The sequence below is a fragment of the Gossypium hirsutum genome, chromosome A01 (genome assembly GCF_007990345.1).
Source record: "Gossypium hirsutum isolate 1008001.06 chromosome A01, Gossypium_hirsutum_v2.1, whole genome shotgun sequence".
Taxonomy (NCBI): Eukaryota; Viridiplantae; Streptophyta; class Magnoliopsida; order Malvales; family Malvaceae; genus Gossypium; species Gossypium hirsutum.
Genome location: NC_053424.1, coordinates 108681573 through 108700274, shown reverse-complemented (window position 1 = coordinate 108700274; position 18702 = coordinate 108681573). Strand labels below are relative to the sequence as shown.

At 35.0% G+C, this 18702-nt stretch overlaps 2 protein-coding genes and 1 non-coding gene across 3 annotated transcripts; 1 reads left to right on the top strand and 2 right to left on the bottom strand.

Moving 5' to 3' along the window:
- Window positions 1-7898: 7898 nt before the first annotated feature.
- LOC107919076 (uncharacterized) lies at window positions 7899-8776 on the top strand. Its single transcript, XM_016848601.1, has 2 exons — window positions 7899-8209; window positions 8485-8776. Exons 1-2 carry the CDS (start codon window positions 7899-7901, stop codon window positions 8774-8776), a joined length of 603 nt encoding a protein of 200 aa, XP_016704090.1.
- A 1039-nt stretch (window positions 8777-9815) lies between these two features.
- Window positions 9816-12526, bottom strand: LOC107919077 (uncharacterized). Its single transcript, XM_016848602.1, has 7 exons — window positions 12328-12526; window positions 11888-12081; window positions 11461-11761; window positions 11116-11208; window positions 10747-10959; window positions 10345-10455; window positions 9816-10006 (listed from the first exon to the last, which is right to left on the bottom strand). Exons 1-7 carry the CDS (start codon window positions 12524-12526, stop codon window positions 9816-9818), a joined length of 1302 nt encoding a protein of 433 aa, XP_016704091.1.
- Window positions 12527-18237: 5711 nt separating this feature from the next.
- LOC121208091 (small nucleolar RNA R71) lies at window positions 18238-18344 on the bottom strand. Its single transcript, XR_005903091.1, has one exon. It is a non-coding gene; the product is annotated as a small nucleolar RNA R71 (small nucleolar RNA).
- Window positions 18345-18702: the final 358 nt, after the last annotated feature.

The window sequence follows — 18702 nt, the reverse complement described above, 5'->3', positions numbered from 1 at the left end:
ATGGTCTTACACTGACTCATCTCGTAGCTGACGCTTGTCCCAGACATGTCTTACACTAGCTTCATCACGAGGCCGATGCATGTGCCAGACATGTCTTAACTAGCTCTTGTCTCAATCCCGATGCCATGTCCTAGACATGATCTTACACTAGCTCTCATAATGTGGCTGATGTAAGTCCTAGACATGTCTTACACTGGCGCACGAATGACCCAAATGTCATGGCACGAATATCTGATTTATTTCCTAAAGCTCAAACGTGAATTCTACAATCTTAATATTCAACATACATAATCATTTCCACAAACAAGAAATTTATGATATATCAATTGAAACACATATAATAATAATGTAATTGTATTATTTACATACAACTTACCTCGGTGTACAAAACGTAGGCGACTAGCTTGGCTTAGTCCACTTGCTTTGCTTTACTTTTCCCTTGTCTAGGCCCGGATTTTGTAATTCTTGATCTAAAATCATAGAAATTCATACATTTCATCAGTATATTAATCTAGCACTCGAAAATTCATAATTTGGAAAAATGACCATTTTGCCCCTAAACTTTCGCAAAATGACCATTTTACCCCTAAGTCTGAAAATCAATTTTTATCATATTTTCTCACTAACCAAGCTTAGTCGAATACTTTTTTATACTAGGATCAGCCCAAAATTCTCATTATTTCATACATTTATCATCTATTTAACAACTTATGCAAAATGGTCCTTAGTTAGGGTTTCCATGAAAACTACTTCACAAAAGTTGTTTATTACATTACCATAACTCATATTCTTCAATGAAATTTCAGAAAACAACATGAACACACTCATGGTAAAACCCTAGACTTTCAAACATTTTGCAAAATAGTCCCCTCATTTGAAAGCTCATGTTATAGGGGTTCTAAAAGTGTAAATATCTTCAAGAAAAATCATCAAAATCACTTACTTATGAGAGAACTTAGTGGCTGATATTTTGAGCTCTCTAAACCCCTTTTTTGATGCTGAAAATTGGTGAAGAAGAAGAACTAAAAAGATGAAGCCTTTTTGTTTTATTTTAATATTATACTAGTCAAAATTGGTTACCAAAACTTTACCTAATTTTGACTTTCTTGTCTCATGGTCGGCCAAGCATTATTTCTAGGGTCTATTTGCCTTTTAAATACCTCCAATTTAAGTTTCATGGAAATTTAGCACCCTTAGCTATCAAATTAAGACTTTTGCACTTTATGCGATTTAGTCCTTTTTCGCAATTAAGCTCACAAACGCTAAAATTAATTCACCAAAATTTTTATGCACCTTTATAAACATGCCATCACATATAAAATAATATTAAAAATAATTTCTCTGACCTCAGGTTAGTGGTTTTGAAACCACTGTTCTGACTAGGCCCAAAATCGGGCTGTTGCATAGAGTGGGTTTGGCATAATCATAAATAATTCGAGGAATAAGATTTGGATTTGTAGCAACTGTAGGAGGTAGCTGATTATTCTGACTATCACCTATCTCCTCAGTAATAATAATGTCTTGTTTGTCTACTATATTCTGTCGACTTTGCCTTACTTCTCTATGATTTCTGCAAGCTGTACTTTTAATTTCACTATCAAATAATAATTGTCCCGACGAGTTTCTTCTAGTTATAAACTAAAGAAACCTGCCAGAAGTAAATAAAAAGAAAAATTAGAATGTAAAAATTAAACTAAAAAAAAATAAAATTCAATAAAAATAAAAGGCTAAATTAATAAAAATCAAGTGTTCCTAATATTTTAGTTTCTCGGCAACATTGCCAAAAACTTGATGGTCACTAAACTAACTATAAAAATATGACTACGGCAAGCATACCTATTGAACAATAGTATAGCTATGTTGAGTAGAAAATATCATATCTACGAGGACTATAGTAATTATTGTTTTTCTATTATTTAGCTGACAAATTGGAGTGATTGTTTTTAATCTAAAATTACTAAACTAATCTAACTAAGAACGCAATAGAGAATGAAATAAGAAAATAAACGAAGATAACCAATGAGATAGACAATACTCAGGAAAGAATTCACCTAAACTTCACTTATAATTGTGAATATGAATTGAATAATTTATTCACTTGTGTCTTGATAAGTAGAAATCTCTAAATTATGTTAATGTCTCTTTCGAGAGTAAGAACAACTAACTCTAGGTTGATTAATTGAAATCTCTTTCTAATTTAAACCTCTATTGTAGCATTAACTCAATCTATGGATTCCCCTATTAGATTTGACTCTGATCTGGTTTATTTAGGTCGTCCTATTTCTAGGATTGTATGCAACTCCACTCAATTATGCTAGATCTACTCTTAAACAGGGACTTTTGCTCCACTCAAATAAGCACATGAAACATGAATTAATATCACGGAGATATTAAAACAAGCAATAAGCATACATAAATTAGAACAAGAATCAAGTATTTATCATGTAAATCAGAAATCAAATAATAAGATTCATCATAGGTTTCATCTTCCTTAGGTATCTAGGGAATTTAGTTCATAATCTTGAATAGAAACATCTCAAAGTTAGGATAACCACAAGACATAAAGAAACTCAATAAAACTTTGAAAGAAATTAAAAGGAGATCTTCAATCTTGAGGGAGATCCGCTTTGGAGTTGATTCCGATGGCGTTCTTTGAGTGTTTTCTTCAATCTTCTCTGATTTCCCCCCACTTAGGTCTTCGTCTAATTGGTATTTATACACTTTAAAATGCTCAAAGAGCCTAAAAATTGGGTTTTTCCACATATTTGGGAAGCAAGGTGCGATATCGACATGGGCTAGCACATGGACATGTGGCCAGCCCATGTGGCTCACACGGACATGAAGCCAGCCCATGTAGCTCACACGGGCATGTGGCCAACCCTTGAGGAAATGCTCAGGTAGTGTGGATCTTGAAAATAACTCTTTTTGTTTGATTTTGGCTCGTTTTTTGCTCCTTTTACTCCCAAATTCTCTCCTAAGTATAAAAACATGAATTTAAATGATTAGGAGCATCAAAATCACTAATTTGCATAATTGAACATCCAAAAATGCATTTAGAATGAGATTAAAATATGTTACTTTTATAACTTATCACCCAAACAATTCACCATGCTTGTCCTAATAGCTTTCCCTTGCGATCCAGACCAAATCCACTTGTTTCAGTGATTTATGAACAATTGACCAGAGTAAGGGACTCCGAATCAACATCAACCTCATCATCAATAAGCCATAAGCTAAATGGCCTTCAGGATTTGTATGATTGTGTAGATAAGTTGCTGCAATTGCCCTTTTCCCAGCAAGAATTAGCTTAAGAACAAAACAAGAGACCTGTTGATGAATTGTTGGGTAGATCCCTTAAGCTGTGCAATACTGTTAAGGATATTTTGTTGCAAACAAAAGGAAGTATACATGATATTCAATTAGTGATGCGAAGAAGACGACGCAGAGAAATCAAGCTTATGGGTAAGGTGAGGAAGTACTTCACCTCCAAGAAAGTGGTGCAAAAGACTATCCATAAGGCATTGAAGAATGTGAAGCGTGTGGAAACAAAACGTATTTTCTCATCTTTGAACGACCACGAGACCAAGGAAATGGTTAGCTTGATAAAGGAGGCTAAAGCAGTCACCTCCTCCATGTTTGAATACTTATTCACCTTCATCTTAGGGCCAAAGTAACAATTGAAGTGCGGTAGCTGGGCATTAGTGTCCAAGCTATTGCACCACAAACAGATAGAGTGTGGACAAGTCGGAAAAAGAGACATTAATGAATTTGAGAGGGTTGATGCTACTTTAAGATAAGTAATGAGTTAGAAGATGAGCAAATCTGAGAATGTTGAGATGCCAAGATAGCTAAAAGAGTTGGAGCTTTCCGTTCAAAATCTTGAAGATGGACTTGAGTGCCTCTTTAGGTGTATGATCAAAGCTAGGGTCTCTCTTCTCAACGCACTCAATCATTAGAAAATTTTGTAAACATCAATCTTGTATAGACATGAGATATACATATATACACTCAATGAAATGCAGTTTTGATACTACAATATCATTTTCTAGCATTTATCTGTACCTTTTTTTTCCCATTTGTCTAGATTAAGCTCCATTCTATTTTAAACACCACCTTAGCAAGAAGCTCAAGATAGATTTTAGAACTTTTGACTTTTTTATGCCATAAATTCAAATTTTTCTTTGATGTTTCAATTGAGGGAAGGTTGTTAAACCAAATTTGGACAAAGCTAACTCAATCTATCAATTAAAACATAAATAAAAATAGAGAAATAAGTCTTCAAAAATGAAATCTTTTTTACTATCCCTGAATCATCATCTTTAATGTCAATAATCCTACCATTTCAATCTATAAACACATTATTAGACACTAGTAAAAAAGTCAATTGACATTCACATGGTTGATTCAGATTATACACGAGCTACATCATAGAAAATTGTTTTAGTTAAGGGACAATTGAATCTTCAAGTAATGTTTTCCTGCTAAAAATTATAGTATACAAGTCAAGCATGCAGATCTTGCCTCCCTTTTGCCAAACATAAGGTGATAACCAGTAGACAAGTTGAAAACAATGAGGCATTAATACAAGGGAAGAACGAAAGAGCAAATGGCCATTGCCTATATACTTTCTCAACCCCATCGTGTGTATTTGTATCTTTTTATATTATTATCATGTTATTGAAGATAAGTTTTGATTGTATTTGCTAAATGGTAATGAGTTGTTTTGACGGTGGAAAGGAGACAACACATGAACATTTTTGTAGATCCAAATCAAGCTCATGTTACTTGCAATTGATATTTAAAGAGGATGATATTCCTCTTGTCCACCCTCAGCCTATAATATATATTCAGCAGATGAGAATGGGAAGACAACAAATAGGTAGAGTGAGTTGAAACCACAATTCCAATTGTAAGGCCTTTTTTCTTCTCTAAAACTAGAGTTTCTGTTCTCAACATCCTTAGCCATTAGGTTGCAGAAAGTTATAAGATATGGCAATAGAAAACAACTTCATACAATTTTGCTATACATCCTTGTATATTGGTAAAAAAATATATGTATACTTCATCTATCATAAATAAAAAGAATTTTGACGAATGAATCTACATCTTTCTTTATCATATACATTTGTTTTTTATTCTATGCCTAATATAGTAACGATCATCCTTGTATATACATTTTTTGTTTATCATATACATGTATTGATAGCATGAAAAAGAAATTCTGGACTCCTATTTGGGCATTTCACAACCTAGTATCTTGAAGGACTTGAAAGTCTCTTTAAGAGTTTGATCATAGCTACAGTCACTACACTCAACATACTAAAAACTGTTAATTAAGTTTCCAATTGTATATTGATGTGTCTCATGTGACTATTAAAAATAGGACTAAGGCAAATGCACCAATCGAATAATAGCATAGCTACAGTGAGTAAAGATATCATATCCATAACGACTAAAAGTATTAGTAATTACTGTTTTCTTATTATTTAGCTGAAAAATTAGAGAGATAGGTTTAAGCTAAAAATACTATACTAAATTGACTAAGAACTCAATAGAGAATGAATCAAGGAAATAATCGAATATTAACCAATGAGAGAGACAATACCCAGGAAAGAATCCACCTAGACTTCGTCTATTATTATGGCTCTGAATTAAACTGTTTATTCACTTGGTGTCTTGATCCGTAGAAATCCTAAATTATGTTAATATTTATTTTGAGAGTAAAAACAACTGACTCTACTTTGATTAATTGAAATCTCTTTCTAATTAAAACCCCTATCATCGCATTAACTCGATTTATGGATTCCCCTATTAGATTTGACTCTAATCCGGTAGATTTATGTCGTCCTATTTTTAGGATTGCATGCAACTCCACTCAATTATGTTATGTCTATTTTTAAATATGGACTTTTCCTTCATTGAATTAAGTATATTAAACATGAATTAATATCCCAAAAATATTAAAACAAGAAATAGACACACATAATTGAGAACAAAAATCAAGTATTTATCATGTAAAACAGAAATTAAATAATAGAATTCATCATAGGTTTCATCTTCCTTATGTATCTAAAGAATTAGTTCATAATCTTGAATAAAAACATTTCAAAGTCAGAAAAACCACTAGAAACAAAGAAACTCATAAAAACTTGAAGGGAAATTAAAAGGAGGTTTTCGATCTTGATGGAAATCCGCCTCAGAGTTGGCTTTGATGCTGTTCTTCAAGTTGTTTTCTTGATATTCTCTGATGGCTGCCATATTTCTTATTCTGTTTGGTACTTATAGATTTTAGAATGCTCAAAAAACCTAAAAATTGAGTTTTTCTACGTGTTTGGGAAGCAGGTTGTGAAATTAACATGGGTTGGTGGAACAATGGAAATGTGCAAGTGTACACAATCGTAACAAGTAAAAAAGTGGCAAGTAAATGTCAAGTTATCGGACCCACGGGGATTGTGAAAATAATTATTTATGAATGCAATTAAAAACACTTCGGTGAAGAAAAATATTTTGATTTTGAGGAAGTGATTTAAAACTAAAATTTAACTAAGTAAAATAAAATAAAATAAAATTTCTAATTCACAATTTCAAAAGATGATTTTAATCAAGATGATATAATCGTGTTAGATTAATTACATCTCTTAACTTAGAATTACTAAACTCATGTTCCTGTTGTTACGAATAAATTCACGGCAACTCGGTAATTTGCTAACTACTGCTTATACGTACCTATTAAATTAACTAATCTCTTGAATATTTTCCAATGCCAATTCAAACAATTAATCAATCTTCATAAGCACATAAAAGATTAAGTAAGCTAATAATGTATTCCTACCTTGAAATAATTTAATCACAATAATCTTGCAAGTTATGCAAGGCTAACGTATTGTCTAATACCGTTGCTAATTTAACCCTCAGCTACCTTAGAAGATTAAACATGCACTGATTAAGCTACCTTAGAAGATTAAACATGCACTGATTAAGTATTGTATCAATTAATTACAATTTCAATACTATTAAATAATTAATTCATTAGTCACCTTACAATTATAATGTAAGAATAACTTAGTCATGGTTTTACTTAATCAAACATTTTACCAAGACCTATAACAACACAAATATAATTTTAATAACTCAAGTGGACGAAATGTAATCAACCTAACACGAATTAAACATATCAACATCACAAGTATTCATAGGCATGTTCATAATAACAACAATAAAATTAAAATGATAAGAAACAAAAATCAAATCCAGTTTTTCTCCGAGGCTTGACTAGCTCCGCTCCTCCTCTCCACTTGTTCTTGTTGAACTGAAGCTTCCACGAACGCTTGAATGTTGCTTCAGATGGTGGTTGAAGGACTCTTCAACAAGAGGTGAAATCGGGAAGGGAATGGGCAGGAAAATATACAATTACAATACATGATCTTTTAATTTAGCGTGCATGTGTATTATAATGTCACTTCTTTTATGAGAGAAAAAATGAAAATGTTAGGTTCTGACTTCCAAGGGACATAATATCATATAGAAATGGATAGAATATGTAGTTGCATTGGTGCAAATATTTATTATTTGCAGTTGTCTTCCTTCAATTATACAATGACAATAGCTAACTTGTGCACGGGGAAATTGGATGATATTATCTTAATTGGACAGCACTGAGCTGGAGAGCTGGTTGCGAGAAGACATTTTGCATAAACAATGCTGACAGAGTGTTCAGATCGATATCCAAATTGAGTGAAGAAACAATAAGATATTGCTAATTAAAGAAGTATTTGAGATTCCTTTTGTCTGTATGACCTAATGTATATATAAAATAGAGCTGATGCCTACTGTTGCTATTGCAAATAATAGGTTGAAACATTCAACCATTAGGTTGTTCCCCTGAAGAAGAAAGAAAAATGGCATCCCAAACAATTCACCACACCCGTTCTAACAGCTTCCCCTTGCCATCTAGACCAAATCCACTTGTTTTAGAGATTGATGAACATTTGAACAGATTAAGGGACTCCGAAGCAACGTCAACCTCATCATCAATATGCCATAAGCTAAATGGCCTTCAGGATTTGTATGATGGTGTGGATAAGTTGCTGGATTTTCCCTTTTTCCAACAAGAATTAGCTCAAGAACAAAAAAAGGGACCTGTTGATGAATTGTTGGATGGATCCCTTAGGCTCTTTGACCTGTGCAACACTGCTAAGGATATTTTGTGGCAAACAAAAGAAGTATACAGGATATTCAATTAGTGATGCGAAGAAGAGGATGCGGAGAAGTCGAGCTTGTGGGTGAGGTGAGGAAATACTTCACCTCTAGGAAAGTGGTGCAAAAGACTATCTACAAGGCATTGAAGAATGTAAAGCGTGTGGAAACAAAATGCATTTTCTCATCTTTGAATGACCACGAGACCAAGGCAATGGTTAGCTTGTTAAGGGAGGCTTAAGCAGTCACTTCCTCTATGTTTGAGTACTTATTCACTCTCATCTCAAGGCCAAAGGAGCGATTGAAGTGCGGCAGCTGGGCGTTTGTGTCCAAGCTATTGCACCACAATTGGATTGGGTGTGAACAAGCCAGAAGAAGAGACATTAATGAATTTGAGAATGTTGATGCTGCTTTAAGATCAGTAATGAGTCAGAAGATGAGCAAATCTGAGAATGTTGAGATGCCAAGACAGCTAAAAGAGTTGGAGCTTTGCATTCAAGTGCTTGAAGATGGACTTGAGTGCCTCTTCAAGTGTATAATCAAAGCTAGGGTCTCTCTTCTCAACGCATTCAATCGTTAGAGAATTTTGTAAATACCAATCTTGTATAGACATGAGATATACATATATATACTCAACGACATGCAGTTTAACAAAATAAGAACACAACCGATAAAACCATAAAAGTACAGTGCACAATAAACTAAAGCATAACATAGAAGTTTAACAAAAAAAAACTAAAACTAAAAATAAAAGTACAACTACAAATAAAAATAAAAATAAATACAAACAGAAAACTAACTCAAGTCAGTTAGCATCGTGCGAGGTGTTAGGATCACGAAGCGCATGATTGAGTGGAGAAATATGGACATCCTAGCATATCCGCTGCAGATATACCTCAATGCGATCGATCTGCCCTGACTATTGCTGCTGAAGGCAATAGATATCGTCGAGTGTGATTTTGTGCACAAGTGCAGTAGTAAAAATTAGCTTTAAAACTAAAACCACCCATCAGAAATTTAAAATTTGGGAAATTCGCTTAATGGCCACTCCCATTTCCCTTACTTTACCATTTAATCCTTTACTTCCAAAATACTAACTTTTAAGGTTTATTTTCCATATAAATACTATAAATATTCCCTTGTTTTACAATTAAATCTTATTTAATTAATATTTAAATTTTTACTCAAATTACCCTCAATAAAAATTATTTTAAAATTCTTTTTCAACCCAAATTGATTATTTTCACTAATAATTATTTAAAACTTTTAAAATTAGATTTTCAAATATATATACTTTAATTTTTCGGATTATTGTTTAATCAATTTCAGATGAACTTAACCTCCTAAATTAAATTAAAAATTACTAGAAACCCTATAAATTCCTAGTTTCACACTCATAACTTGAAAAATATACCCGAAATTACTAGACCTGGTTTAGGGATATTACAACTCTCCCTCTCTAAAAAGAAATTTCGTCCTCAAAATTTACCTAAATCAAACAGATATGAATACTGACATTTCATCACATCTTCCGACTCTTAGGTGTCTTCCTCAGTCTTGTGGTTGCACCACAAGACTTTTACCAACGAAATCATTTTATTGCGTAGCATATTCATCTCTCAATCTTGGATCGTAACTGGTTCCTCCTTGTACGAAAGATTACACCGAACATCGATCTCCTCAACAGGTACAACGTGAGAAGGATTAGATCTGTACTTTTGTAACATGGAGACAAGGAAGACTTCATGAATACACTCTAGCTCAGGTAGTAACAACAAATGATAAGCAACGGTCCAATCTGCTCGGCAACCTTATAAGGGCCAATGAACCTCAAAACTTTCTTCCACAGTAAAACCTTCATAATTACCTTATCACCAACTTGATACTCGACGTCTCGATGTCTCAGGTTAGCGTAAGACTTCTATCAATCAGAAGCAGCCTTCAACTCCTCTCAAACAAGTCTCGCCTTATCCTCAACCTCCCAAACCAACATTGGACCCAAGTTCTTCTTCTTCTCCATATCGGACCAACACAGAGGAGTCTTACACCTCCGTCCATACAAAGCCTCGAACAGGGCCACCTGAATACTCTTCTGATAGCTATTATTATACGCAAACTTGACTAACAACAAGAGATGATCCTAATTACCTCCGAAGTTGATAACACAACTACGAAACATGTCCTCAAGAATCTGGATCACCCTCTCTAACTGGCTATCGAAATGCGGATGATAAGCAGAACTGAAATGAAGCTTCGAACCTAAAGCCTCATGCAACAATCTCTAGAATCTTGAAGTAAACCGCAGATCTTGATTTGAAATGATCGAAATAGGAACTCCATGAAGAAGAACAATCTCATGAATGTAGAGCTCAGCTAACTGATGTAGACTAAAAGTCGTACAGACCAGAAAAAAATGTGCAGACTTCGTAAATCTGTCCACAATCACCCAGATCGAATCCTTATGTGTCAGAGTCAAACGCAAACCCGAAATGAAATCCATCGTAATCTGCTCTTATTTCAACTCCAGAATCTAAATGGGCTGAAGCGAACCTGATGGATGCTGATGTTCGGCTTTCACCATCTGACAAACCAAACATCTTGCAAGAAAGTCGGCAACATCCTTCTTCAACCCAAGCCACCAATACAGAACCTGATGATCCCGATAGATCTTATTCCCACTGAGACCCATATCAAAAAGACTGCTATGAGCCTCAAAAAGAATAGAATGCTTTAGATCCTTGTCTCCCAGAACACACAAGTGACCTCGAAAACACAAAACACCATCAGAGTTGAGATCAAAATCCCCCTAAACACCTAACTCAACCTGAAGAATCTGACGAGCCAAACTATCATCAAAAGGTGGATGCTCACGAATCTATTGCGAAAGAATTGACCTCACCTAAAGTTCAGCTAACAGACCCCCATCCTCAGAGATAGACAACCTCGCAAACATAGCCCGCAAATCAACTAGAGACTTGCGGCTCAGAGCATCTACTACTACATTCACCTTCCCTAAATGGTACTCGATCACTCAATCATAATCTTTCAGCAACTCGATCTAGCGCCTCTGTCTTAAGTTCACCTCCTTCTGGGTTAGGAGATACTTAAGACTTTTGTGATCGATGTATATCACGCACCTCTAATCGTACAGGTAGTGATGCCAAATCTTGAGCGCAAAGACTACTACAACTAATTCCAGATTGTGAGTTGGATAGTTACACTCATGCGGCCTCAACTACCTTAACATAAAAGCAACTACCTAACCCTTCTGCATTAGCACACAACCCAGTCCCGTATAAGAAGCATCATTGTAGACCATATACTCCTTACTAAATACTAGTTGTGTCAATACAGTAGCTTTAGTCAAAACCAACTTTAGCTTTTCAAAGCATTTCTGCCTCTCATCAGTCCATTGAAAGGCAGTGTTCTTTTGAATCAACTTCGTCAAAGGAACAACAATTCTTAAAAACCTCTTGACAGAGGGATGGTAATAACTAGCTAACCCCAAGAAACTTTTGACCTCAGAAACAGTCCTCGGCGGCTTCCAATCCAAAATCACCTCAACCTATTTTGGATCATCCCGAATACCCTCAGGTGAAATGATATGACCTAGAAAAACCACCTCACGAAGCCAAAACTCACACTTTCTTAGCTTCGCATATAACTGCTTCTCTTCAAAAACTTACAGAACCTCTCTCAAGTGCTCATCATACTCATCCTCTGGTCGAGAATACACCAATATATCCTTATGAAAGCCATTACAAACCAATCTAGGTAGGAATGGAATATTCAGTTTATCATGTCCATAAATGCGGTAGCAATATTCGTCAATCCAAATGGCGTGACAAGAAACTCGTAATGGCCATACCGATTCTTGAAAGCAGTCTTCATAACATTCAAATCATTAACCTTCAACTAATAATACCTAGACCTCAGATCAATCTTTAAGAAAATTGAAGCTCACAGAAACTGGTCAAACAAATCATCAATCCTCGGTAGCAGATACTTATTCTTGAATGGTCAACTTATTCAGATGGCGATGATGGATGCACAACCTCAAAGTCCCATCCCTTTTCTTCACAAACAACACCGGTGCTCCCTACGGAGACACACTCGTATGAATGAACCAACGATCCAACAACTCTTGCAACTGTAACTTCAACTCTTTTGGTTTATTAGGTGCCATGTGATAGGGCGCAACAGAAACTGGAGCAGTATCGGGATAGAGTTCAATACCGAACTCAACTTCTCTATTCGGCAGTAATCCAAGCAACTCCTTAGGAAACACATCTGGAAAATCACAGACAGCCCGAATCTCATCCAACCTCATCTCTCTACTATCAACCTTCAGGATATAGGATAAATAAGCTTCGTAACCTTTTTAGACTAACTTTTCAACACAAAGCGAAGAAATCACATTCGACAACAACTCAAACTTCTCACCAACAACAATAATTTTTGAACAGCCAGAACCAATCAGAGTCACCAACTTTGCCTTTCAATCCACCTTAGCCTAATGCTCAGACAACCAATTTATACCCAGAATGATGTCAAAACCCTAAAACTATAACTCAAGAAGATCATCTAGGAACACTCGTCCCTGAACCATCAGAGAACAACAATGATAAACTAATCCACCACTACATTATCACCTAGAGGGATCTTAATAGTAACACTCGACATAGATGTCTCTATAGCAATCCCTAACTCTCTAGCTAAGTCTCTCAAGATAAACAACCTAGTCGCGCCAAAATCAAATAAAGCTAGCAGAGGAAAACATTGTAGAGTGAAAGTACCTAAAATAACATCAATAACCTCTCTCATCCAGGGCCCTCTCATTACATAAACTCTGGCTGGACCACTATCACCACCTCGTTTAGCACTACGATGACGAGCACCTCTACCACCATCACCTCTGGCACGGCCCCTCCTTCGAGTCAGAGCAGGTGCAACAGCAGTAGCAGTAACAATAATGGCATTACATTAGCCACCTAAGAGATTCTTGGCTAACGACCACCCAAGACACACCCAGACCTTATAACACCTTAATCTTATCTAATTGTTAGTTATTTATTATTGCAAAAGCAAATTATGAGACAATTTTAAACTTTTCCTAGGTAATTTAATCCAAAGGCATTTTTGTCATTTTATCATATATGGAAAAACTAACCCGATTTTTATCATATATGGAAAAACTGACCTTCTTTTAGTCAAAACTATTCAAGCGTAAAAATTTCAGCTTAATTTGAGTTCATTTACTATGTCTAATTCAAGTTTTATTATTAAGGACTAACTTGTAACAAATACAAACTATCGGGACCTATTTTGAAATATAAATCAAGTGCTTTTCTATTGAATTTTACCCATTACGAGACTAGTCCTAAAATTTTACCAAGTTTCCTTATGATCTAAGGCTCTAATTATACAAATCAATTTTTAGGACTAAGTTGTAACTTAAACAATTTAGAATACCAATTTAAAAAGACAAAAATTCAAACCCCTAAAACCCACACGATCATGTACCCCAAACTGTGTGTCATTAAACAATCGTGTTCACGTCATGAAAAACTTCCAGGCCAATCGCACACGCCCGTATAGAAACCCCATATGCCCACGTGTGATAGCTCCAATCTCCACACACCCATGTCATTTACCCACACGCACGTATGCAACCCCTCACATGCCGGTGTGGACAAGCACACACCCGTGTGAAAACCACTGTACCAGGGAAAAACTCATTTTAAAACCTAATTTTGCATGTTTTAATGGCCAATTAAAACCGATTTAACTACGATTAATTAACATACATATATATACACATTCAATTGAATTTATTGATATCAATTAAGCCTTAATTATATAGAATTAGGCAATCAATTTCATGCATAACAAACACTGAATAAATCAAACAAGTAGCGTACCTTAGTCGCCAATAAACCACTCCATGGAAGCTTCATTTAAAAAATCATTAGTATAAATTTCATGCCATACACACCGTGTTATCAATCACCGTGTTATCAAGCAACAATACACCGTAAATCATTCAATAAATAAACTCAAACATGCTTTAAAATTATTATAAAACCATCCAAAATAAAATGTCCAATGTCCAAATTCCATTTACAATCAAAATTAAACTAATTTCTGGGAGTTCCACAATGCCCGATTACAGTATCTAAAACGTGTAATAAAGTCTCTACCAAGCCTAAATCTCTTGGAACTCTCTTTCTTGGCTCCTCAGCTCCTCAAGCCCGACGAATATCTACACGAGTTGTGAGGGTGTGAGCTTTAAATAGCTCTGTGAATGTTAATAAAAACAACTAGTAAATCAACATCTAAATCATGTTTAATCACACCAATCAGTCACCAATTATCAACCATAATAATAAAACATGTCAATTTAATTTCCATATGCTTTATCAATATCAAGAATCAATTATTCATGGCTTGAAAACATTGAATGATATAGCAACAATCACACATAAATATATTGGCATACACTTCTCATGGCTTAATCAGGTGATCATACATCGGATAAACGGATCTCCGAACTCCCACAAATATCAAATACAATTATCCAGTTGAGCAGGCCGAAGCACACGCTCCCTTATAATGCCTCAAATAACACCATTGAGTGGAGACTCATGCTCTACACTCTCTTATCTACTTTAAACAAATCAGTCCACCTAGAGCTATATGCTCACAATGTCACAAATAAAGGTGAGTACTCACAAATCCTATGGCATGCCAACCATATCCAATGGATCCACCATACATGTTGCCAATATATTCAGTCAAATAGAGCATATAAGTCAGTCATTATTATGCTCAATTTAATGTGACAAAATGCTTATGTGTAACATGTAACATAGCCATTTAACATCCAATTAAATCAAGCATTTACCACCTAAAAGCTTACTTACCATTATTCAATAAAAATTCAATTCTTGCACATTTAATATCAATCTTGCAAAAATCAGTCATTTAACCATAAATAATAAATTAAAATAATCAATTAAGCCACTAATTGAACATAAATAATGGTCAATTTACCAAATTACCTTTGGAAACACTCACCACACAATTTATCCTAACACAAACAAGTGATCAACCAAGCCAATCCAAACTTCAATTCCGGTTATCTCGATTCCTCTTCAAGATTCGAAGCTTCAACAGAGATAAAGTAGACATTACCACCTTTCCAATGCTATAATAAACACGAATTTAAATTAACTATACTAACTGAAATCCTCTCACAAAAATATCTTATTGGATTTGTAACATCAAGTCGAAACTCAATTCCTCTCAAAATCGATCACTCCAACCCTCCTAAACACTTTCGATCATCAATACCTGACCAAATACACTTAAACTAAGCATCAATTTCATCTTTAAATAAATTTCAGAAAATTTTAGAAAACCGGTTCATGAAGATGGTAAAATTTAGATTTCTTTAAATTGCCTCACAAATCATGTTTAATCTTGATAAATAAGATCAAAAAAATTTTAATAGATCCATCTTGAGTTTGAACGTCCATTAATTTGTTGATGTAACACCCCAAACCCGGTCCAGACGTTATGGCTGAATCTGGTGTGTCACATCAAAGCATCGTTCAAAAATTAAGTTATCGTTAAAAGTTAATTTCTATGATTAAAAGCTTTTGCTCGAGGTTAGAAAATCATCTCGCCAAAAACATTTACTTAATGCCTGGCATTGATACTTTAAGATATTTCAAATCGCGGAAGCTACTAAAGTTTGAAATATAAAAACGTTTGTTTTTAAGTGTTTTTGAAAATAGTTGTTAATTTTTGAAAATTCGTGTTAGCTGTTTCAAGTAAGGAAATCAAAAGCCCAATTAAAAATTTAATCCCTCAAAGGCCTTATTACAGTATTAAAACCCCAAAATATAAAATTCAAATAAAAATATTACAGCGGAGCATCAACAGTCGCGTGGCCATCTGATAGTAATTTATACATATTTTTATCCTATGCTTAGCACATTTATGGATGATTTCTCCTTAGATTTGGTGAATTTGATGCTCCTAATCCTTTTGAATTCATGTTTTATACTTAGCTCAGCATAAGAGAGTAAAAAGAGCTAGAAACGGGCCGAAAACGGAGAAAATGGACCTACATGAGAAATCAACACAGCCTAGACTTCCTCACACGGGTAAGCCACACGGCCGTGTCCATTTGGCAGGATCGAAGCACGACTTACACGAGTAGACTACACGCCCGTGCCTATTTAACAACCTCGACCACAGTCTAGAGCAATCGCACACGGGCGTGACCCTGTCGAGCCCAAGTATAGTCCTATTCGAAAAATGCCACTTTTGAGGGATTTGAGGCATTCTAAAGCCTATTTAAACACCTGAGAAGGTACTTAAGAGGGAGGCATGGAGTAGGAAGCAAGGAATTACTCAAGGGAAGCCAATTGATCCATCTCAGAAGCTAGATTCATCATCAAGACTGAAGATCTCCCTTCAACTTCCTTCAGGAGTTTTGGGTTTTCTTTAAGTTTTGTTTTCTTTATTCTTTTGAGATGTTTTCTTTCATAATTATGAACTAAAACCCCTGAATACCTATGGGAAATGAAACCTAAGACGGATCTTGTTATTATTATCTGAATTGTATGATAAATATTTGACTTGTTCTTAATTACGTGTTCTTAATTCTCGTTTTAATATCCCAAGATATTGATTCAAGTTGATGCGCTTATTCAGAGGAGTAAAAGTCCTTGTCTAAGAGTAAATTTTGTCATAATTAAGCGAAGATGATTGCACGCCTAGGGATAGGGTGACAAGATTTTGTTGGATTAGGGTGAAACATAATAAGGGAGTCCATAGATCGAGTTAATGCAAAATTAGGTTGTTAATTAGAAAGAGATTTCAATTAATCAACCTAGGGTTAGACGTTATTAGTCTCGAGAGAGATAATAATATAACTTAGGGATTTCTACGGATCAAGTCAAATGAATAAATCGTTTGATTCGGATTCAAATAACAAGTGAAGTCTAGGTGGATTTTTCCTTGGGTATTGTCTTAATCAATCGAGTTGTACCAAAATTTTTTCCCCAATTTTCTCTCTGTGCACCCTTAATTAGTTTAGTTAATTAGTTTAGATAAACAAAATCCTTAATTTTTAGGCTAGATAATAAAAAGAAAGTAATTACTAGTACTCTTGGTTCCTTGGGGTTCAACAATCCGGTCTTGCTAAAGCTATACTACTGTTCGATAGGTACACTTGCCTTCATAGTGATAATAGTTAGTTTCAAGAACGATTAATTATAGATTTTTAAAACCTGTCGCGAATATCACGTATCAAGTTTTTGGCGCCGTTGCCGGGGAATTAAGATATTAGGAACACTCGATTTTTATTATTTTAGCCATTTTACTTTATTTGCAATTTAGATTTTTATTTTCTTTTCTAATTTTTCTTTTATTCGCTCCTGGCAGGTTTTTATAGTGTATGACTAGAAGAAACCCGTCGGGACCATTACTGTTTGATAGTGAGATTGATCGCACAGTTCGCAAAAATCGAAGAGAAATAAGGTGAAGCTTAAGATACATAGAGGAAGAGCAAGAGGACGATACTTCAACCATAACTGAGGAGATGGCTGAAAACCATGAAAATCTGCTACGTCCTGCGATTGCTGCTAATTAGAATCCCGCTCCGCGTACTATGTATGATTATGCTAAACCTTCTTTAACAGGAACTGAATCAAGCATAGTAGGCCTGCTGTCGCTGCAAATAATTTTGAACTGAAACCTAAAACAATTCAATTGATACAACAATTTGTTCAATTTGATGGTTTGTAGGACGAGGATCCCAACGCTCAGTTGGAAAATTTTCTGGAACTTTGTGACACTTTTAAAATTAATGGCGTTTCTGATGTTGCCATTCGCCTTCTGTTATTCCCTTTTACATTGAGAAACAAAGCTAACTAGTGGTTGAACTCGTTACCACGAGGGTCAATCACTACTTGGGAACAAATGACCGAAAAGTTTTTATTAAAATATTTTCCGCTGGCTAAAACGGCTAAATTACGTAATGATATCTCTTCTTTTGTATAGATGGATTTAGAAACACTCTACGATGCATGGGAGAGATACAAGGATCTGTTGAGAAGGTGCCCTCACCATGGGTTGCCACTCTGACTACAGGATCAAATGTTTCACAATGGCCTGAATCCTTCGGCTAGACATATGATTGACTCAGTTGCTGGTGGAACTATCAATAATAAGACACCTGAGGATGCTTATGAATTTATAAAAGAGATGTCACTGAATAATTATCAGTGGCAAGTTATGAGGACAAAACCAATGGAAACAGCCAGCATTTTTAACGTCGATTCGGTCACCATGCTCTCTAATCAAGTAGAACTTTTGAATAGAAAAATTGACGATTTTCTTGTTTCTTCATAGGTTCAAGTAATGCAGTGCAAAGCAGGTGGAGGTGGATCAAGCAATTCAGAATACCCACCCTATGACCACAACATGGAGAAC

Bases quoted from the DNA above. Each gene is read 5' to 3' on its own strand.
- LOC107919076 (XM_016848601.1), top strand. From the start codon at position 7,899: ATGGCATCCCAAACAATTCACCACACCCGTTCTAACAGCTTCCCCTTG. The intron at 8,210-8,484 runs GCAAACAAAAGA...TCTCATCTCAAG, and splicing joins ACTGCTAAGGATATTTTGTG to GCCAAAGGAGCGATTGAAGT.
- LOC107919077 (XM_016848602.1), bottom strand. From the start codon at position 12,526: ATGAGGTTGGATGAGATTCGGGCTGTCTGTGATTTTCCAGATGTGTTT. The intron at 12,082-12,327 runs GTTGGTTCATTC...AATGTTATGAAG, and splicing joins GTTGCAAGAGTTGTTGGATC to ACTGCTTTCAAGAATCGGTA. The intron at 10,007-10,344 runs GTAATTAGGATC...GGCCCTTATAAG, and splicing joins TTGTGTTATCAACTTCGGAG to GTTGCCGAGCAGATTGGACC.